The sequence below is a fragment of the Brachypodium distachyon genome, chromosome 1, assembly GCF_000005505.3.
Source record: "Brachypodium distachyon strain Bd21 chromosome 1, Brachypodium_distachyon_v3.0, whole genome shotgun sequence".
Taxonomy (NCBI): domain Eukaryota; kingdom Viridiplantae; phylum Streptophyta; class Magnoliopsida; order Poales; family Poaceae; genus Brachypodium; species Brachypodium distachyon.
The window spans coordinates 17,314,401-17,336,938 of record NC_016131.3 but is presented as its reverse complement, the minus strand read 5'-3'; the positions used below and the strand labels follow the sequence as shown (position 1 = coordinate 17,336,938).

Sequence of the window (22,538 nt, the reverse complement as noted above, 5' to 3'; positions counted from 1 at the left end):
TTTGGTAGGTTGGATGGCATTGTCCAACTGAAGATAGGGTCTGAGATGGCAAGATGCACAACGCAAAGATCCCCTGACCAATTCTTTAATCCAAAGGCAGGAGCACATGTGAGAAATGGAATGTGATAGGGTTCTTAGTTGACAGGCTGACAGCTAAAGCAGGGAAATATACATGACCAGATGAAGTAGTTTGGAAATTGCAACGGGAAGGAATTTGGTGCACACAGACAGGTGTTTGTTTGTTGGAGACATGGGGGGCCAGAGTGGTGCAACTGGGTGCTTTCTCCTTCAACTTGTCTGTAGTATTCTTCCAACGCAAAAGAAAAATGTACAGTAGTGTACTTGCTAACACTAACATAAGAGGCTTCCTTGCAGCTTCCTGCCATCCATATTAGACCTTTTGACTTGTTTAAGATGTGTGACCCTTTCATCATTGTTTCATGCCTTAGCTTTGTCAAAACCTTGTGCTGATGAGTCTCCCGGTATTTCTCCTCGTAAAGTTGATGCAGACATATCCAGCTAACCTGAGTAAAGCTTAATCGGTACCTTTGCAAAAGAAAGAAAGGCAACAGAAAGTGAATTACGAGGACTGAACGTCTGGACTTAGCTTGCGGATTACTCGTCTGGCCGCGAAATGCGCATGGAATTGCTTGTGCTTTGCGGATAAATCAAAGGCAAGATAACAAGAAGGCAGAGCCATGTGCACAAGTTGTTCATGAGCGCACAAGTTGCGGACTGCAGAACCACCAAATCTCTGTATCTTCTCCTCTGGTCCACCGAGGACATCTTGCCCTTGCTTCTAGGATGGAAATGTTCTTTTTTCTGTACGACGAAATGATGGAAATGTTCATGGTACAAATAGGGCCCAACGTGGATTCAAAACACAAAAACGTGAGCAACTTGGGCAAACAAACATGCATATTATACGCTTTTTTGGGGGGATAATGGAAAAGCACATTCTCCTGACCTACCTTATGAAGGGGAGGGACTTGGCCAACTGACCTGCAAGTCCAGTCTATCGAGCCAGCGCCAAACAATGGATTCCCCTGCCCCGGCCGGCAACGAAAATTTCTCGCGAGGTTACCACGATAGCACGACCAGTCCACGGAGTACTCCAATCGAAGTCTTTAATTTCCTGCGTATAAGAATCTGTCGATCGGCCGCTGTTCAAGTTACTCCGTATTTAAATCTGACAAACCAAAGGGGAAAATTGCTCCTTTTTCGGCGTCTCTGCCGTCAGCTCCTCAGCCTCACTTTCATTTCACCCCATTCCGATTGATAGAAGCTGACCTGGTCCCTCCGTGCACATGTAAAACCTGCGTACTGCGTGCTTCTGTGCCGTTTCGCTGGGCAGTGGCGAAGCTGGATTACCAAATCATTGGGTTCATTGCCTTTATTTATAGTGTAAATTTTCACTAATGAGGGAGACAAAGACTAAGTGAATGAAGGATTTGCTTAATTCATTGGGGTCATTTGAACCCAATGGTTATACAGCAGCTCCGCCACCGTCGCTGGGTCCAGAAATCAGTCGACTCCGCTTCACGTTAGTACTAACTCCTAGCCGGGTTCATGAGATGCATCATATCTGAAGTTTTTTCTGAACTTTTATATGCCTTGGTACCGTGGCACGACATGGAAGAGCTTAATTTCCAGAGCATGGAGCTGCTGTTTGACAATTTTTAAACCCCAAAAGCACTATGAACCCAAATGAGCTGCTTGTACAAAATTTGTTTCTTGTTTTGTTTCACTTTGTTCCGTCTTGCCAGTTGTACTCGCGCTTCTTTGCGTCTTCTTCTTAATAAAAATGACACACTGCTCGATCGGTGTGTTCGGAAAAAGTTGAGTTGTTTGCTAGACATGGATTAAAAGAGTTAATCTCTAGATTCATCCATGAAACACCTCATTTCCGTATCGATTAAGAACAATTTTCATACCACTAGTGTTTCTGAGGCGAAAGGAGATATATACCTAATACACCTGTGACTAAAAATACACTAATATTCTCTCCGTCACAAAATAAACGACGTGGATTTGTATAGATTTTTATGCAAATCCACGTCACTTCAGGACGCAGGGAGTACTAAACAAGGTCTTATATTGGTTTCTTAAAAATACGTCGACCCGTAAATAGACGCAAACATTACAACATCACGGTGTGCCTAAAGACTGCAATTGTGGAGTTCAGAGACCGTCAAAGTCATGAGCATCTCACCGATCAATGAAAGAATAGACCACTTTTATTGAGACACGTGGGGTCAAATATGAGATTTGATCCTTGGAGGACTCAGGTACAACCACCTCATTGAGCCTTGTTTGGCACTAGAATTTTTGGTGTGTTTTTTAGGATAATATCTACTCCAAATTGAAAAACACAAAAAATCTCAATTGGTTGTTTGGTACGAAGGGTTTAGAGGGGATTATCCCTAGTTTTCCTACACAAAACACTTCATTTTTTTTACCAAATTAAAACACTTTTCATATTAGAGTTTTTCTAAAAATCACTAGTGTGAGGTTTTTGAGAGTTTTGGGTGAACACCCAAACCCGTCAAATATGAAAACACTAGTGACTAAAAAAATACACTACCACCAAATAAGGCCTAAGCATGCAAACTATGATTGTTTCTTAGAAAGCTCTAGGTTTTCTTTCAAATAATTTGGCGAAATGCTCCTACATTGGCAAAAAGCCACAAAACACACACCTATCCTTGTATTTGCCAAATGCCGCACATTTGATTTTCCTTCTAAGGACAAAAAAAAACCATATTTTGGTTATTTGAGCAATTTTTGTTTTGGACCCACACATCAGATTTTCAGGTACCGGGCGCCAAGGGGACAAAAGAAGAACATGAGATGAACAAAGCTTCCCAACCGCAAATGTACCCTACTTCACCTGCACTAGTAGAGCAGGGGCAGAAGGGTGACCACAATGTGCCAATGTGGTCGGCGGTCACTCATGTCACAAGTGAAGTGATGCGCATAGCAGTAGTCCTAAACTTCAAAGTGCGGCCATGCTAGTCATTTTCCGATGCTCAAACATGCTGACGAGGGCGGGGGGTAAGCCATCGGCTAGCAAAACTCATGTGGATACTCGAACCAAGTTAAGAGACAAACTCTTCAATGTAACATTATTCTATCATTCAATTGGTGCATCTCATGTTTTATATAACAACAATCTCTCTTCTTTAATCACAATGTTATACTCCATCCGTCCGGAACTAAGTTACGTGAATTTATATAAGAATTTAGGCCACTTATTTTGGTCTGAACTTTCCTTCAATTATTGTTACACTTCTGCATACGGTATTCGGTTTACGGTACAGTATTCGTCAGCCACCGGAGACCCCGGGATTACTGGATGATTTCTTCTCTGTCCGATTGAAATCTATTTGATTGTATTTTTAATTGCTAACCACGTTTGCCATGTGTTATTTCTTCTCTATCCGAAGTTCCGAACAGAAAAACAAGCAAAACGGGAATCCAGGCCCACCTATTCCGGGGCAAAGCAAACTTTACCCTTCACCCCTTTCTCTCTCTCGCCCCCGACCTTCTGGACCCTTCCATCTTCCTCGCCGTCTCCCCGCCAATCTACCCTCTCCCTCGCGGCGTCTCGCGGAGGCGGGTGGACGCGCGATGCTGCCGCAGCAGCAGCAGCAGAAGCAGGCCGCGGCGCTGATGCAGCAGGCGGCCGCGCTGCAGTCCATGTACCCGATGCCGACTCTGCCGCAGCACCACCTCCTCGGCGCACCGCCTCCACAGCAGGTACGCGCCTACTCTGGCGCCGCGCCTAGCGGAAGCTTGCTGATTCCCCCGGTAGAAGGCTGGCTGTAGAATAGCTTAGCCACTCGAACCTCGGCCAGAATTCTGGGTGTTGGGTTCCGTCTCGGGTTTCCGGTTTTGTCCTGTGTATGGCTAGCGAGGTGATCAATGAGCTTTGAGGGTCTTCGCAGAATTGTGATATTCTGCCTGTCTCCAGTGTCCGGGTGGATTGGATTATGTCGGCGACTAGTAGAGACTGAGGATAGCAGTTGCTGGAACTTGAAAGGGTGATATCTGCCCGGAAATTGAGTGACCCCTGGTGGAGATTCTCTGATGCTTGGGGAAAGAGTGGTCCAATTCATTCTGTTTCTGGTAAAAGGAGCAGCATGAGTGATCTGAAGGCGCTTAGTTTTCAAATTCGTGGGCAAATCAGATTTTGATGCCCAGTTAAGTGAGTGATCACTCTCCAGGTGACATGGATGTTTTCATGTTGTAGTGTGTATGTTGCTAAAATCTTCTGCACATGTTGGAAATTGCAAGATTTCTCATCGCTTGTTTGCAAAAATTTAGTGATTAGTTTTGTGTAAAATTATCCACCTTTGATTATTTTTTAAGTCTCTCAAACTCAAATTAGGATTCCTTGTGCTTGGCTTGTCATGCACCTCATGTAAAGTGCTCATTTAGTGTTGTTGACCGGTCGATTAGGTTTTTGTGACAAAGTGCTGTTACGACTATCATATTGGAACTTCCTGGCAGTGTCTATAGGGTGTGCCATGTACATGTAGTTCATACACAGCGACCTTCTGTTTTCTTTGTTTTTTTTTTACATGTCCACAGGAGTCTTGATTATTTCTTTCGTTGGTTTTTTATTTTTTATTTTTGCAGATAGAACCAATCCTTACTGGAAATCTGCCACCTGGTTTTGATGCGAGTACATGCCGCAGTGTGTGAGTCATATTAGAGAATATTTTTTTTCTTTTGTTTGCATGCTTTGAACTGCAGATTATATTTTAGATTTTTAGTGCCTCTTTGCATGCGCACACACAGTTTTACCTTATCTAGTTTCAATTTGTTGATCTTGGTCATGAAGATCTTTCATTTAGGGGTTTGCAGTTTGCACACACACTTTCTTATGATTTGTTAAGCTTTTAGGGAACTGAGGGGGCAATAGCCAAACATTCCATAGTTTACTAAGAGTACAAATATTTCACACAAAGTATCTTTTAACACAAATATTACGGAGTTACTTAATGCATTTCCTTCTTTGCTCAATACTCCCTCCATTTCACAAAAGTTGGCGTCTCTAGTTCCGTTAAGACAAGGCTTTGATCCAGAATTACTTTATTAATATGTATTTTTTAAGACACAGCATTTATATCAATAGATTCGTCTTCAAAAGTTTTTACTGATAATTATGGTTTCTTATCATATAAATTACATATTAATAGAGTTATTATTGGTCAAAGCATTGTCTTAAATCTTAATGAAACCAAATATGCCAATCTTTGTGAAAAGGAGGGAGTATGATTTAGATGCATGATTCCTTATAGAATATTGAGGCACATCTGATAATGTATGTTCGTCAAAATTAAGATAAAAGAACCATTAGTGTTGCACCATTTTTTTATTTAAGAGCTAATTGTTCATTACAAGCATGGTCACAACGTTTTCTCGTTTTCCATGTTTCTGTCAATTTTAGATATGTTGGCAATATTCATGTTCACGTGACCGAGGCAGTTCTCCGAGAGGTTTTTCAGAGTACTGGTTCAGTTGAAGGATGCAAGCTTATAAGAAAAGAGAAGGTTTGTTTCTGTTTCTTGCTATTTTGTTCGGTGATTATGTGTTGTTTTCAGAAGAGGAATATAATTCAGTTTACAGGATCCCATGATTGGCCTTTTAAAAATATATATTTTCTGCAGTCCTCTTATGGTTTTGTTGACTACTATGAACGTGGATCAGCTGCTCTAGCAATTTTGCAACTTAATGGTAGGCAAATGTAAGAGAAAAGGCTGCCAGTTCTACTTTTCTTGAAATCCAGTTTTACTACTTGTTCCCAATACTATGTGCTTAGTGAAGAACATTTTTGCAGTTTTGGGCAGCCTATCAGAGTTAATTGGGCATATGCTAGTGGTCAGAGGGAGGATACAACAGGTTAACACTATCTTTTTGGGCCAGTATTTTGCACCTTTTTGTATAGCTTTGGCCAATTATGGTAATCACTATTCCTTTTGCAGACCATTTCAATATTTTTGTTGGTGATCTGAGCGCAGAGGTTACGGATTCTGCATTATTTGCATTCTTCTCAGGATATTCCTCTAGCTGCTCGTAAGTGTTTCCTGATGCCTTTATTCATTCATCATTTATTAATTTTGCTATTGGGCTTATTGGCTTTTCAGAATTTGTACTTTCCTTAATCTTCTAGTGGTGCTGTTATACCTAATATTAATCAATCGGCACTGGTTTTATTTATTTATTTCATTGACTCGTGTATGGAGATTAAAATTACAATGTTTACTGCTGTCTAGTGATGCTCGAGTTATGTGGGACCAAAAGACAGGAAGATCAAGAGGGTACGGCTTTGTTTCCTTCAGGAATCAACAGGTGATGGCAGTCATAAGCGTCTGAATTTGTGCTTTATCTGCTGCTGGTTTTCGCTGAAAACTGTTTCGTTTGGTCTGTAGGATGCACAAAGCGCCATAAATGACTTAAATGGTATGCCTTCGAGTTCTTCTCTTGAGCAGAACTTTTTGCGAGTGTGCTGAAGACTTGAATTTGTTTTTCCTGTAGTCTAATGCATATGATAATATTTCACAATCATCCGTTATTTAAATGACATTGTCAGTGATGCAAGTCTCTTTGCTCTTAGAATGTCGGTGATCTCATAATTGTAAAAATAACCTCTGTAGGTCAATGGCTTGGAAATCGGCAGATTCGCTGCAACTGGGCAACAAAGGGTGCCAACAGTGTCGAGGACCAGCAAACTTCAGATTCGAAAAGTATAGCTGGTGTAACTAACAATTTCACAGGTGCATTTTTATTGACCCATTGGCCATTGCATATTTGTACTATTGGGACTTTTAGTTCCTTAATTTGCAAGATAGTTTCAAATGGTGGATTATGTAGAATATTAGTCCTTCAATGTGTACTGTTATCATTCTCAACTGATCTTTTATTGACAATGGTATGCATAATGCTCCAGCTATTGGTTCCTGCTTCTGTTGATGTTTGATGACTGGTAAAGCATCCCCATTTTGAAGGTGTTCCTTTTTCATAAATTGGATGGTTTAATCACAATGTTCCGATGGATAAGACGATATGTGGGTCTAGGCTGTTTCATTATGTTATTTGGTTATGTTGTATCTCCTTTTGTTGCGATTCTTTATGTCTGCATGATGCTCTTAGGCCTTGGCTGTTAGGAACTTAAAGTTTTGCAGTTCATTCTTCATGCTCAAGTTTTGCAGTTCATTCTTCATGCTCAAGTTTTGCAGTTCATTCTTCATGCTCAAGTTTTGCAGTTCATTCTTCATACTAAAGTTTTGCAGTTCATTCTTCATACTAAAGTTTTGTAGTTCATTCTTCATACTTGATATGAAGACTTTCCATATGCTGAGATTTTTCCTTTCTACTACTTGTCTTGTCCAGAGGATGGAAAGGAGAAAGCAAATGAAGATGCTCCGGAGAATAATCCGCTGTACAGAACTGTTTATGTTGGTAACCTTGCTCATGAGGTAGTCTCTTAGCATGCTCCTATCCATGCATGTTTTGTGCTTTACCATTCACTTGCTTAACTTCTATACACTATATATTTCACTGAGTAAAATACACCATTAGTCCATGAACTCGGCAAAAATGAACACGTTAGTCCACGAACTCGGAAAACGCACACTTAAATCCTTGAACTGGGACTATTGTGTCACTTTAGTCCAAAAACGGTTCGGCGAGGCTTAATCCCACCACGTGCCTGCCACGTCGGCTTCGATCACCCTTTCACCGGCATCCTCTCGTCAAAATTAAGCATTGTGGGCTTGATAACAACCTTAGGCGAGGCGACGGCTGCAACGGCGTGGTTCTCAGGGGTCAGGATCCCCGTCTGGGCGAGGCCGCCTTGCCCCTTGCGACCGTCTCGGGCATGATGATTTTGCAAAAAAAATCCTGAGAAAATCGAGTAGCTGCCCGCGGTCCTGGCCGAAGCTGACGCGGTGGCCACGTGGCGTATTTAAGCCTGGACGAACCGTTTTGGACTAAAGTGGCACAATAGTCCCAGTTTAGGGGTTTAAGTGTGCGTTTTCCAAGTTCGTGGACTAAAGTGTTCATCTTTGCCGAGTTCATGGACTAGTGGTGTATTTTACTCTATTTCACTAGTGCAAATAGCTTTGCGTATGGCATAATGAATCTACGTCATGAATACCGAAAAGTTTCATGAATTGGATCCTACTTGTCCCAATTATTACCTGACTGATCTCTTGATGTTCTTAATAACAGGCAACTCAAGATGTGCTCCATCGTTTTTTCTACGCACTTGGTGCTGGAGCCATCGAGGAGGTGCGCGTCCAGCATGGCAAAGGCTTTGGTTTTGTCAAGTACAGCAGCCACGCAGAAGCTGCCCTTGCAATTCAGATGGGTAATGGGTGCATTCTTGGCGGTAAACCGATAAAGGTGAGCGGCACCGTTTTCTATACACTGTTTCCTCACGCATATCATTAGCCGCCTTTTCTTCTCTTCATTCTATAGTAATTTGGTGATCTCCTGATTGCAAACGCATTTGCTGACGTTTCTCTTGTTTCTCAGTGTTCCTGGGGCAACAAGCCTACACCCCCTGGTACAACCTCTACACCTCTGCTCCCTCCTCCCTCTGCTCACCTCTTCCCTGCTGCCGATCTCTTGGCATATCAGCGTGCTATTGCCTTGAACAAGATGACTTCGACCCAGGCGCTGATGCAGGCTCAGCATCTGAAGCAAGCAGCCATGGGGATGGGGATGAGTCCAAGCGCGAATCAGGCGATGTACGATAGTAGTTTCCAGAACATCGGTGCCTCGCAGCAGCAGCTCATGTACCACTGATTCCCGCGAGGCAGTCTTTGTAATCTGTGACTCAGATTTTATGGTTTTCATATGTTCCTCGTGTCTATAACTACATATGCACTTCAAGGGAGTATTCTGGTAGTACTACCTGAGAAAGTATATCTATGTGTAGCTGACCGGTTAATACCTAATCTTTACGTTATTTTCTCATATAAAATAATCGCGCGGACTATTCTGAACTCTGAAGAGTATTCGGTCCAAGTATCTCATGTTCATAACATTTCAAAAGTCTAACCTCGTTTTATAAATTTTTCGAGATCTACCATTTTGATAGCTCGACTGCTCGAGTGCTGTGTGGGAATTGGGAGTTAGAGAACATCTCAGCCTTCCATCGTCGCAACATGTTATCATCTATTAAGATAACTCGTCATATTTTTCGGACTAACTAAACAAGGGGGAAATTTCCTCTCAAATTCGTAAGTACTACTTCATTTCTTTTGTTCCAAAATGCAAGGCTTATAACTTTTGCTGACTGCGATTTTTTAGAATTTGACAAATTGTATGTATAACAAAAAAAAATCAATATCTATGGTGGCATATAAATATTGTTAGACACTAATACATGTTGATATATATTTGCAATAAGTTTTGTTGGAGTTTATAAAGTTTGGCGGTCAACAAAATTCACAGGTCCCATGTTTTAGGAAGGGGGGAGTGGTACATAGATGCTTTCTTTAGGTCACAAAGTCTTTTCATGTATATACAACACATGCATGAAAGTACAACTCCCTCCGACGCATGCTAGGGAAGCAGAGTTGCGGCTCAGGCCCATCTCGCTGGAGCTCATTTATTTTCCATCGCAACCCTCTCTACTTCTGTTCTGGCCCATCTCGCTGCCGAGCGCCCCCGCGGCCCAGTTCCCTCACTCCGTCGCTCTTCTTCCTACTCGTGCGAGCGCCGCTGCCCCTTCCTCCCAATCCCACTGCCGAGCGTACAAGGCCCCTGCTCGTCTTCCTCCTCGCGCGATCGCCTCCACCGCAGGTATCTCCCCTTCGATTCTCTCGCTCCCGAACGTTTCTCCTCCCGTCACCCCACGTCCACGAACGGATTCCGCCCTTCAGCTCCCCGTTTTCATCTCCTTAAAAATCAAGGTAGGGCGGCCGCCCTAACTTGCCGTTGCCCTAGCGGGTCCTCCGCCCGTGGATATGTGCTGCCCTTTCTTTCTGCAACTCTTGGTTTAAGCGTTCCCTGTACGAGAGACCGTTCATGAATTTGGGGGTGGTTTTTATTGCCCTATGCTTGCAGCATTTGTTATGTTCAGAAATTTTTAGTGTGTATTTTGTGCTTTCAGAAAGATTATTTGCTGTGCCCTTTTCTTACAGCTTTTATTTGCAGTCGAGTTATTCAAGTTATCATAGTACCAGTATGATATTTTCTTGAATGTATGAACACAATGCCTGAAGGTTTTGCTCTGCACATTTCTCATGATTGTACTTTTTGAAAGAAAAAAACATTGTTGGGATTCTCCAAGAGAATTATATGAAGGATTGCGGTTGAATCAATTCTAAGCATTGTGTTATAGCTGATGATCGGAAAATGGTTAGGGCTTATAATTTTCGGTAGTCCTTGAAAAGCGAAAGGACTAAGAAGAACACATGAAGAAAGGCACTCACGTTTTATTTGCTTACCCTATCTAACCTAATTCTACCAAGAGGTGTAGCGGGTATGTCCATGTCCTCATCAAGGGGACAAGCCAATAGAGATGATGGAATTGTTGATCTGCAACTTTTGTGTAATGTAGTTGCCAGTGGAGGACCCAGGAATGAACAAAGGAGGGGCTAACTTATGACACATCTAAAATTTTGCTAGATAACGATAAAATTGTACGAATTTTAAGTACGCAATCAATTGCGCAAATGCTAATTGTCTCTAAAGAAATGAAAAGTAGTGTAAGAACATTAAAGAAAATGCATTCTCTTGTATAAATGCCGATTAGGGAAGCATTGGCTCGATCCACTACACTAAATTCCAATGGCACCTCCTTGCAAATTAATAAATTCCAATGACACCATTAGGGAAATAATTGAACCGGATTTGATTAGGCCTCAAAAAACAACTACTTACGGATCATGGATTATTCAAAATTTGAAATAAAATGCAAGGAAAATCTTTCAGAAAACAAACGGGGAGCAGCACTGCCTACTGCCTGTGCTGGGTGCTGTACGCCTCACGCTTGTACCGCCGTCCACAGGTGCCAGGCGTGGGGAGCCGATCGTTACCGGAAACTGCCGAGCAGGTTAGAGATTTTGGGGGTTTCAGGTTTGGGCGCCTGCGGCTTCTGTTTCGTGGCGTGGGATGCAGGATTGATTATCGATGGATGTGAGGAGTCACAGGAGATGAGGAGTTTCGCGATTAAGTGGACCGATGGTGTTTGGAGTGGGCTGCAGGGTTGGCTAAGGCGCTGGGCGCCTGGGCTGCAGGGCTGGCCCTTGGGGGCTATGCTGGGCTGATGTCACTAAAATCAGCAGTCTGGCCTCAAGAGACATGAGATATCCTATATACTCTCCTGCGCTGGACCCCTGGCAGTTGCTCCTTCTGTAGTGGTCTTCCCATTAACGCTTTATTTTACCCTAGCAAGTGTGTATCTAGTGTCCATGTTTAGTAAAAAGATGTAGCAGATTGAAGTTTTAGGGAGTTATATCCTGTCTGCCGTTATTGATAACTCTGTTAATGGTTGATTTTGCTTAATTTCTCTTGAGGTTTGATATATTGCTTTTTATCTCTAGGCCTATGGTAAGGGGAGATTGAGTGCAAGTGGTCATTATCAATGGATGAGAATATCCAGTTCTCGTGGGGGAAGAAGAAAGCAAGAGGTGGTGCCAAGATGGATACACAGTTCTATGATTCCTTCACATTTGACAATGTGAAGTACTCATTGTATGACTGTGTATATCTTTTTAAAAAGGGCGACTCTGAACCGTACATTGGAAAGATAGTAAAAATATGGCAGCAAAATCAAGTTAAGAAAGTAAAGATTCTATGGTTTTTCTCCCCGGATGAGATCAGAAATTATCTGAAAGGTCCTGTGGTTGAAAAGGAGATATTTCTTGCTTCTGGTGATGGCACTGGCCTTGCGGATATCAATCCATTGGTAGTATTTTCTAACTCTGGCCATAATTTGTGAATTGACCATCGTCCTTCCTTATTCATAGGTTTAGGTTTCATTTGCTTGTATTTGGGTAGATCCACATGTTACAAATGTAATTTTCAGCGAGTCTTAATCTTAAGTAGGACAAATAAGATGCAAGATTGAAAACTTCTTCCTCTCGTGCATCACTCGTCAATGTTATATACTCCCTCCGTACAACAAAGGATGTCTCAACTTTAACCAAATTTGAATGCATCTATACACTAAGTCATGTCTAGATACATCCAAATTTTGACAAAGTTGAGACATCTTTTGTTGGACGGAGGGAGTAGTTCATTTCTGACCCTTACAACTGAAATGTTCTAATAGCCATTTGTTTATTGCTCAACTAGGAAGCTATTGCTGGCAAATGCACTGTTGTTTGCATTTCAAAGGATGACAGGAATCGCCAGCCTACCCCGAGGGAACAAGCAGTGGCTGATTATATCTTCTATAGGTTCTTTGATGTTGGGAGCTGCACACTTTCTGATCAAGTACCTGAGAAAATTGCAGGGCAGGAAGGTCAGCAGTATATCTAGAATTCTTTCATACATTACACTACATATGGGTATTTTGCTTGCTCAATACATTAGATCCGTATGTATCTAAATATTCTCCTTCTGATGCAGTCAGTAACCTGCTTAATCCTAAAGATGAGCAAGTTACATGCTGTCCAGATCAGGAAGTTCAAGGCGTGGATCATAAGGCTGGTGCAGGTTTGAAACCAGTTTCCCTTCATCAATCACCAGTAAGGAATAGGATGGAGGATGAAAGTCCAGTTGCTGGAGTTCCCCTGCCCCAGTTAACGGTTCAGGAGGAGGATAAAAATCAGGTTGCTGTCGTTCCTCTGCCCCCAGCAGCGAAGGAGGAAGAGAAAAGTCAGGTTGATGCCATTATTCTTCCCCCAGCAGTTGAGGAGGATGCTCCCAAACCCACACAAAATATTCCAAAACGTACACAGAAAGTTCTCCCTGAGAAGATGCCTTCGAAGAAATTGAAATTTTCCCAAGATCTTGCAGTGCAGAATGTGGCCCCAATTATTCCTGACGCTACAGTTTGCCCTGGACCTTTGGAACTAACAACAAGACAAGCTGTACCTGTAAGTTTTGCAAACTAATGAATAACTGATGCTAATGTTCCCCAGAATGATAATCTTTACTTATAAATACCTGAAGTTGGTGGCTGACCATTCACCCTCACCCTCACCAATATTACCTCTTGAGTTTCCAAAAAAATATTACCGCAATTATCATGCAATTCATGTAGTTGACATATGTATCAGGATCTTTTGATTAGTTGATTCGATTGCATAGTTTGAGATGATTTTTTATTTTGCACAAAGTTAGAGACCATGGCTGGACAAATGTTTCAACAACTCATGCAATAAAAAACTTCATAATAACACAAGCGTGTCTAGCTTGTTTACAGCAGGAAAAAAAAGATCATGTCAGAAATCTTCTATACCTAAATAGGAGATCCCCACTAGCTATTTCTCTCAACATGCAAGCATGCCCCATCATTAGGCCCACCATATCACCATGCAAACCATGCCACCTCATCAAATCATGCATGTCTTTTTTTAAGCTATACATGTATTCATTTACATTTTTACATTTATCTCTAAATTCAAGCATGCCACCTCATCAATTAAATCATATTCTTTTGGAATTTTTTCTCATTTAGACATCATTTTGTCATGCAAACTATGCCACCCATCATTTCACATGCTTCTTATGTTTTATTGTTTTTAAAGTCAAAACAAGAACACTTTCACATTTAATTCCCATTAGTTTTAGTTAATTTTAAATATCTATGAAATAAATCATATATCATACAATTTCGTTATATGCTTTCAATTTTGAATATACTATTTTGTTGCTACTCAATTTGACTCATGTTAACTGAAAATTCCCGCAACAACGTGTGGGGCATCGTCTAGTATGAAAAATGCACGCGTCACCTTTTGTATTCTTTATGCCATAGCAGTTACCAGTTACCACGTGTGCATCCATGGACATGAAACGTAGATGCATATTCAGTGAAAACAAAGTGATCGCTACCTATCTCATAGCATAATTTAACAAATACGAAAGGATAAGGTACATTTGTTTTTGGAAAATAGGACATTTATTTTAGAATTTGTTTTGTTTGCAACATTTTGACAAATATGTCAAAGGCACAGGGCTGGTCTAGAAGCATTATATCTCAGCAGCTGTCTGAAACATCTTGAATGCATGTATTAGGATATAATCTGGCTATACATTGATGGAGCTCTCAGAAATCAGAAGTATGTAATAAATTTATAAATCTACTGGAAATTAATGACTGAATGCCGTAAAGCAGTCCCTTGACTGGTGGATTGCCACCATGCACTAGAACAGGTAGTTGGGGGCAACACCTGTAAATCATTCCTTTTTGACTTGTCATCCGAAGGGTTGGTTACACGTTCAGCTATATTTCTTACATTAATGGATTTCAATCTCTGGCACATAAATTAATGGATTCAATCTCTGGCACATAAAATCTTTTATTTGTACACAACAAATTAAAGGGTCTTATATCTACCAATTATTTCGTTTTATGATTTATACTTTATTTGGCTGAACATTATCTGCTTGTACTATTGAGGTTTGACCAATCATATTAATGAGTAGGTTAGAAGTGATAAACCATATACTCCCTCCGTCCAACAAAAGATGTCTCAAGTTTGTCAAAATTTGGATGTATCTAGACATGACTTAGTGTATAGATGCATTCAAATTTAGTCAAAGTTGAGACATCCTTTGTTGGACGGAGGAAGTACCAAATGTTCTTGTTCACAATTTCCTGTCATGTTTTCTTTGGTTTGCTGACACAGTCTCTGCTATTTAACAGGACAGAAGCAAATGGTTCAAACCGATTGTGAGTGATATTTCTTCGCTGTAGAGTCGCTTGTGTATTGCTATGATTGTGCTGAAGCATATGTTATATCTGCACTTGATAAGTCGATTCATTAAAGTTAGAATATAACTAAGAAATTGCAGCCTTTGACTTCCAGTTCCGTGTCATTATCTGTTAACTGAAATTATCTTTTGACTTTGAGTTATATGTTATAATAATCTATTAAATTAAAATTTCAGCCATGGGAGGAGCAACTGCAAATGGGTGATGAGGAGGGGAGGCTGGTGTATATCCAGAACCTTGATATACAGTTTGGGTCTTCTGATGTAATGGTACTATCTCCAGTTTTGTAAAAAATATTCTCAAAAGTAAAAAAAAGATAACGATTTTCAGTGAAAGGTATGAGCAGGCACAAGTGGGAACATTGTAGGGAATTGAAAAACTTGATAAGCTTTTTGTCCATATACTTCACCTTTTTCTCATGAATCTCCAACATTCTTCTCTTGCTTTGTTTAGTCTTATTTGTTCCTTAGGTCTTGTCTGCTCCTTTCGAAGTTTTGAGTATGCCACCATCAATCTTAATTGATATTTTTTTTTCCTGATAATCATATTTGCAGGAACTTATTCGTGAGGCACTACAACTGACTTGTAATGCTAAGACTATAAACCACCCAACCTATGATGATCCCAACAATGGTGAGTGAGTTTTGTTTGTAAATTCATTTTTTTACATGAAGTTTACAATGTTCCAGGTAATGTTTCAGTTTAGTGCTATTCACATAATATGCCTCTTTATTTGCAGGGAAAGCATACGCTGTATTCAAATCCAAAAATGCTGCTGATACTGCTGTTACAAAAATCAATTCAGGCTTGATTGTGAATGGAAGGTACATTGTGTTGATACTTGTGGGAATGATGAATTCTACTGTACTTGTATTCAGTGCTGTCACATGATGAATTCAAATCAACTATCGGCACTATTCTTTATGTTCGACATGATGGTACCTCAGTATAAACCAACTGCAAAAACATCAATAGGAATTAACAGAGCTTTATAATACCAATTGCTTCTTTCATGAGCACCATTTTCTGTATTTTAGTTCTCTGGTTGGCAAATCAGACTGTTTGTGTGCGGCTGCCATTTTGCACGGCTCGGCATAACTGTATAATTCTAGTATGAAATAAGTAACTGTCTAGTTTGGTTTTGTTTCTTAACGGTTGACACATATTATGAATTATATCACTGGCAGGCCCCTTTACTGCAGCAAAGGATTACTTAAGGTTCCCACACCTCCAGCTTCAGGAGCTCTTATGGGGCACTTAACCATCAGTAATAAAAAAATGGGTCGAGCACAACGAGACGAGCAGGTGCTTATTTTGTCCCTAATAAATATTGTTGCGGTTTATCTTTTTCTATGTGATATTTATGCAACTATTGTCATTTCTGCAGAAGAAGGCAGTATCAACCTCACATTGTTCTCAACCCAACACAATTGAATATGACTTGGCTTTGGATTGGATGCTTGTCCGAGAAAAGCAAGCAAGGAAATTTAGCATACTTCACAAGGTAAATACAGTTCGTCTGGAGTTCTCTATGCTTGTGCGGGTTCTGTAAGTTGATACCTAATGTTGCATGTTCAATATTTTCTGTAGAAGCACGCTGAAGAGAGGAAGTTGTTTACAGCGAAGATGGGGAAGTAGGTTGCTTTGGCGGAATCGCTTAACCAATGGGAACGGTCTGTTCTTTTGTGTGCCAGTGTCAGATGGGGTTCTCTACTGACTCACAGTACCTGAAGCAGCACTGGCCTGCAAGTTTTGTGCCATGGCGTAAGGATAAGTGACGATGGTTTGTGTTTTGCTTTGACTTGTGGAATTCTGAGGGGGCGACTAACTGCAGCGTAGAACGGTCAGATGTAGGGAGAAGTTTCTCAGGACATAGCTTCAGGAATCAGAGTAGTACCGTAGAAGTAGCTCTTGCTGCAAAACCGCATGCAGATTAGGTTTAACTGTAAGCCAGTGCAGTAGTGATGCCCATCTGTTGCTGCATGTTTGGGTAGCAAATGATGAACTGTGTATGCTCCAAAACTTCATCAGTTGCATCTATCCTCGTTCATGGACTCAGTGTGTGCGTTTGGTTTTTCATCTGACGCCTTCTCCGAACGCCGCTGTTGGCTTTCCGCTGATTGCCCCTGTAGCCCCTTTGTTCCCCTCGAACCAGCCCGAGCCCAAGTGGGCCGAACAAGTCGGCTAGGCCGAGCCACAGCAGCCCCTTTTTTTTTTCTTCCTTTTTTTCAATTTCCAGAAAATGTCAATCTGTACCCTATCTTGTATACAAAATTGTAGGAAAAAGCTAAAAATATGAAATTGGTGCCATTAGTTAGGGCGCCTGCTGTCCTGTTGGTGTCAACAATGACGCTGCTGGTTTCAACACCAACACCAACAGGAACGAGGATGCTCAGCCTTCACAGTTTAAGCAGAACGCTATCACATATGCGATCTGCTCTTTTCCTGTTGGTTACGAGTTCTTGTTATGTTATTCATGCCGTAGAACTAGATTTGTTATTGATGTTTAGCATGTCTAATTTGTATGATATAATATGCTTAGTTTACAGCCCTGTGATTTTCTGGATTACATATTTACAGAAAATGCCTAATTACCAACAAGAGACATGGTGCACGCGCGGACCCCTTTGTCACGTTGGGCGTGTGTTAATCTGCGGTATGTGTTTGGATATAAAGCTTTGGATCCTAGCATGTGGATTTTCTCTTGAAGGAACTGTTTTTGTTTCAAGGTTGCAAAAGTATGAAACACACCATACTTTTTCCTTAGCTTTCTACTCGAGACGTGAAAAATTCTGTTGCTTAGTAGCAGAGGCACGTAAATAGCGAGAGCATACAGTCTTGTGCTGTTAGAACGCTTCTCTCTCTAGCCAGCGTAGCGTCTGCATGCATGCACACGCCTTGTTACATGTGAATGAGGAGATAAACAAGATTGTGTCACGCCAAAAAGTAAGTGTACTTTTGTTAATCATTAGGTTGCCTTTTAGAGTAGTGACAATTGTTGTTGGGCTTGCTCACACTCGGGTGAAAAAAGAGTGGCATGCAGATGAGCCGAACAGTACCTTTTTTTCTTCTTCAGAAGTTTGGAGATTGAAAGTATGTTATCATCAGATGGTCATGGTCATCATGTACATGACCACTTAAAAGATGATCTCTTGATCACAAAGGGAAGATTCATTCGCCACAGGAAAACAAAATTTCCTTTCTATTCTTTCTCTTTCTTTCCAAAATTGGGAAACACAAGTAAATCAATTCTTTCTCGATCCTTAATTACACCTCTCCAATGCTACCCAACGTTGCTACTTAATTTGCACAATGAGAGCCACATATATTTGCTGCATCACAGGTTATCGGTGCAGGTGAAGAAAATGCGGCCGTCATCCATCATTGGGGTCTTCTGCCTCTTATTGGCCCTCTCCCCGTTGAGCTCATGAACGATGTAGTCGTCCCGGCACTCTGGCTTCCAGAACCCCATCTCACCTCTGCCACATGGAATGCATGCATCAGTAGACCTTAATTACCATTCTTGCATCCATGTGTCATCGTTCGATGGGCTTACTTGTAGATGTAGATGGGGCTGCCACCGATCCAGCGGCGACAGAAGCCGCAGGAGAGCAAGAACTCAGTGGGGCAGAACGGCGTCAGTGGTGGCAGCGTGTGGCGGCCGAGCAGTGGTGCCCAATTCAGATGCTGAGCAACGTGGCCAGCGTGATCCCTCGGGCGTCTGCGAAGGATTGCTGGATGACACGCAGACGAGTGGCCCCGCCGCTGGTGAGCACGAGATGATCCCGAATCCTGCCTCTGTGTTGCAGCCGTAGCTTCCTGAGGACGGTGACGCTCTGTTCAGCCTCTTCAGGAAAGAGGCCAGCGACAATGCCATGTCACTCCAGGATAATTGCTCGGCCCCCAGGCTACCAGCAGAGATCGTATCGCTCATTCCTGCCATTTCCAATTGCAAGTGTGAGATGTGGTGCTCGTGAGCTCGTGTGTGCTCCAGAGGAGAAAAGGAGTGAACAGCTTGTGTGTGAGAGAGAGAAAGAGAGAGGTTAGAGGGGGTTTATATAGTGTTGGGATCGGAAGTGCATCGCTGCTTATTTGCTAACCTTAGAAGAGTTCAGGCTCCGGGAATGACTATCTGTGCTGGCACCATGGTGTAGCTAGAGCAACACCAAGAGGGTACACAAGTTGCCGCCTTCTCTCCGGACAACAAGGATATTTCCATGTTCCGGAGAAGATTGAACTGTTTCCTCTGAAATTCCAGTTAGCCCTGCATTACAGACAAGGCCGTAGTCTCACATTCATTTGTTCAAGAGTTTAGCTAGGTCTTACCCAGCGAAAACCCCTGACTTGTAATTGAAACACAAATTCCTTACCGATGGATCTTGTGCATGGCCTTCTTGATGTAACAAGAAACACCTAGACACTGAATTACAGACTAATTTACCTACCTATTTCTAGTCCCAACACCCAGAGTTAAAAGCCAGTAAGAATTTAATTTTAGCTAGAAAAGGATATATATTACCTTGGCCTTCGAACATGACTCTCATGATAGGCAGAGGTTTTGAGGACAGGGACCTTCAATCTTTGGCTACCTTATTTTCAAGTTGTGTGTTTTGAGTTTGTGAGGACCCGGACCACCCCCCCCCCCCCCCCTATTTATAGATGGTATGAAGCTGCTATCCCTCCTCTCGACTCACATGATTTCTACAACCGACAAAAACCTTTACACGACCATTGCGTCGCATGTTGGTTGTGGGGTGGCGATGGAAGAGTAGTGGCGCACGCTTAAACCTTTGCACGTCATTGCGTCGCGTGTTGGTTGTGGGGCAGCGATGGAAGAGTAGCGGCGCACGCTTTCATCATGCGTGTATGAGTGGTGTGCATGTACCAGAATCGAGATGCTAAAGCGATGACATGTGTGCGTATGTTTCTGACTCAGCATCTATATCTTCGAACTTCAGTTCCTCCTCCTGTCCAATACAGCCCAACGCCACCAAAGTAAGTAAACAGATTTTGTCTTGATCTTTGCAATAGTGCAAAAGTGTCATGCCTATCGGTAGCCTTTTTACTATATCATCTTGCGTGCTGTGTGCCCTTGTTGCATGTGAATACAGATAACGTTCAGCTATATTTCTAAACGGACGAAGCTTTAACGTCTGGAAGGTGGATGAAAGTGCTGCAAAGTGATGAACGGGCCGACGCGGAACTCGGCCTGGGCGGAGGCGAAGAGCGCGCTGTCGGGCCATGTGGCGGTGGCCCAGCGCTCGACGAAGGCGAAGATGGGCCGGCAGAAGACCTGGTAGGCGCGCCACGTTGGCGACGTCGAGCAGCCAGAAGGGCTCGAAGAAGCCGAACCCGGTCAGGAGGTTGTCGGGCGCCCCGTCGCCGAAGGCCGCGTAGCCCTTGATTCCACCATTCGCTGCAATCCAATCCAATTAAACTTAATTTGTTAGATCTTGTAAGCATCTCCAGCCACAAATTAATCAATTTGATGACTACTGAACTGAAGAAGAAAAACAACGAGAGCACTTACAGATGGTCTGGGCGATGCCGAGGGAGAGGCCAATATATGCCAGAGTAAGTGAAGGACATGCATGACAGCAGCCACGGTCAACAGCCACCAAATCTGATCGAAATCGGGTATCTGCGAGAAGACGATCTGCATGAGGCCGCGAACAGCAGCATCACTGCTGGGCCGGCGATCCAGCCCAGCTGCGCGATGGCCCACGCCAGGGACAGCACGCCGGACCCGATCACGGCCGTGATGATGTGCGCGCTCGCCGTCCAGAACGTGCCCGACCGGCGTGGGTGCCCGTCGTCGTCCAGCCAGGATGCGTGGACGGATTAAGGGAGCAGATGATGGGGTCATTGGTGGCATGAGTTTTGTTGAATGGGTAAAAAAAAAATCTCACTAAATGGTGTCAAAGCTGTCCAAAAACTGGAACTAAGAGTCAAAAATGAAATTCACTCTTTTTTGAAGTATTTTTGAAAGAGATTTGGTTCAAGACTGTCTCGCGGCAGCCAAGCCAAGAATCACTTCCATCGCCCTAAGCTCCGTCTCATTGAGAGCATGGTAGAGTCAGATTATCAGAGGAAGGATCATGTTATCCTTCATGTTTTTGGACTTTCTCATTGTCTAGTCCTATGCTTTTTCCTCCATACACACCATCAAATACTTACAAATTTCATTCTTCAACACCCGTCGTGGAGCTCACATCTCTCTCTCCCTCTCTCCATAACATTTTCTCAACGTTTTAGATCTCAAAATATGTACGGAGGGCGAAACTGGGTATCATGCTGTTGTCCGGTGCACTAAGGCCCGTGGTTTGAGAGAGTGTCTTCGCCGTGTGTGGCCGCTACCGGCGGAGGAGTTTGAGTACACAGGTCCACAATGGCTTCAGGTTCTTCTAGGATCTATGAATGAAATAACCCGTATGAGACTACTGCTCTTATTTTGGAGATGCTGGCACTTGCGTAATGATTTAATTCATGCTAAAGGGGATGGACTAATCTCACAGTCGGCTTCCTTTCTCACTGCCTATGGAGATTCACTGTGTGCTATATATCCGGCAAGATGTCAAGGGGAAAAGTCCGGCTCCGCGTGTCTTGGCCCCGTCGAGACCGGCCTGTGTGACGGCGATGTGGGCGCCACCTCCAGTGGGCTGGGCGAAGCTGAACGTGGCTTCAATGTTCGACCACAACTCTGGCGATGCGTTTGCAGGGTGCATCGTCTGAAACTGCAATGGTGAAGTTCTTCTGATGGCTTGGAAGAAGCTGCCTTCCTGTGCTTGCTCTTCCGAAGCTGAAGCTGAGACAATTTTGTTTCGGAATTGCTATTGATCAGGCGATTGAGAAATACTTATTTCTCAGTCGACCTACACAGACCGTTGATTTGTTTGGCCACACGGAGATTCGTGCGTTTGTTTTTGTTTTGTTTGTCCCCGGGCTGGGTTAGTGGGTGGGCTGTGTTTTGTCTAGGGGGCTTTGTTTTCTGTTATGGGCTCCAAACGCGCGTGTGGTTTGGGCTTTTCGCTGTGAGCGTTTCTCTCATCGCCCAACTATGCATAATGGGGGATGGGGGGAGTTCTGCGTGTGCTCTTCCCTGTGAGCATTTCTTTCTCACCGATAGAGGCAAGGCGGAGGGCGATGGGGCGCGGGAGAGGAGCTCCATCGCCGGAGCTTTGCACCCGTCTTGCCGGATTGCTCGGCCAGCTCCCAGATCCTGGTAAATTTTCTCCTCTTCCTCGTTCTGCATCTAGGGTTTGTTTGTGTGTATGTGTATCTATGATTCGATAGAGGCGAATAGACCGCTTGTTGGTTGTTGATTATGGGTTTACGTGATGTGGGTATGGTGGTAGGGGGGGGGGAGATTTTGAGCTTGCCGGCAGGGGGCGTGTGTGTTTTTGTTAGGGAGGGCAATGTTTTTTTTATCCCTTTTTATCACGATTTAGTTCAGTTGAGAGTTAAATTATCCGTCAAATTGAGAAGTTCAGAACTCTAATATAGAATGTTGGTTCTCGGTAGGTGATTTTTTTGACTATTGAGTCTTTTTTTGGCAGAATTAATCTTGATATAAAAAACCCATATTGGATAATAGAGTACCCCCCTCCTTGTCTCTTATGTATTTTTGTAT

General features: G+C 42.8%; 2 protein-coding genes and 1 long non-coding RNA gene across 4 annotated transcripts; 2 read left to right on the top strand and 1 right to left on the bottom strand.

The window, feature by feature from the left end:
• Positions 1-3,491: 3,491 nt before the first annotated feature.
• On the top strand, positions 3,492-9,024 carry LOC100828363 (oligouridylate-binding protein 1). The gene is made up of 12 exons (XM_003562650.4): positions 3,492-3,759; positions 4,642-4,703; positions 5,456-5,558; positions 5,676-5,752; positions 5,846-5,907; positions 5,991-6,081; positions 6,282-6,357; positions 6,438-6,468; positions 6,663-6,782; positions 7,399-7,484; positions 8,239-8,412; positions 8,545-9,024. Exons 1-12 carry the CDS (start codon positions 3,631-3,633, stop codon positions 8,815-8,817), a joined length of 1,284 nt encoding a protein of 427 aa, XP_003562698.1. The 5' UTR covers positions 3,492-3,630; the 3' UTR covers positions 8,818-9,024.
• A 641-nt stretch (positions 9,025-9,665) lies between these two features.
• On the top strand, positions 9,666-16,966 carry LOC100841585 (protein ANTI-SILENCING 1). The gene is made up of 11 exons (XM_003559914.3): positions 9,666-9,819; positions 11,565-11,929; positions 12,319-12,487; positions 12,595-13,064; positions 14,840-14,866; positions 15,085-15,177; positions 15,463-15,541; positions 15,648-15,732; positions 16,096-16,213; positions 16,296-16,412; positions 16,499-16,966. Exons 2-11 carry the CDS (start codon positions 11,606-11,608, stop codon positions 16,544-16,546), a joined length of 1,530 nt encoding a protein of 509 aa, XP_003559962.1. The 5' UTR covers positions 9,666-9,819; positions 11,565-11,605; the 3' UTR covers positions 16,547-16,966.
• A 1,119-nt stretch (positions 16,967-18,085) lies between these two features.
• Positions 18,086-19,519, bottom strand: LOC112268938. Of its 2 annotated transcripts, XR_002960502.1 has the most exons (4): positions 19,428-19,519; positions 19,009-19,172; positions 18,465-18,844; positions 18,086-18,387 (listed from the first exon to the last, which is right to left on the bottom strand). It is a non-coding gene; the product is annotated as an uncharacterized LOC112268938 (long non-coding RNA). The 2 variants fall into 2 exon arrangements; XR_002960501.1 differs by having other exon boundaries at positions 18,086-18,844.
• Between the last annotated feature and the right edge of the window lie 3,019 nt (positions 19,520-22,538).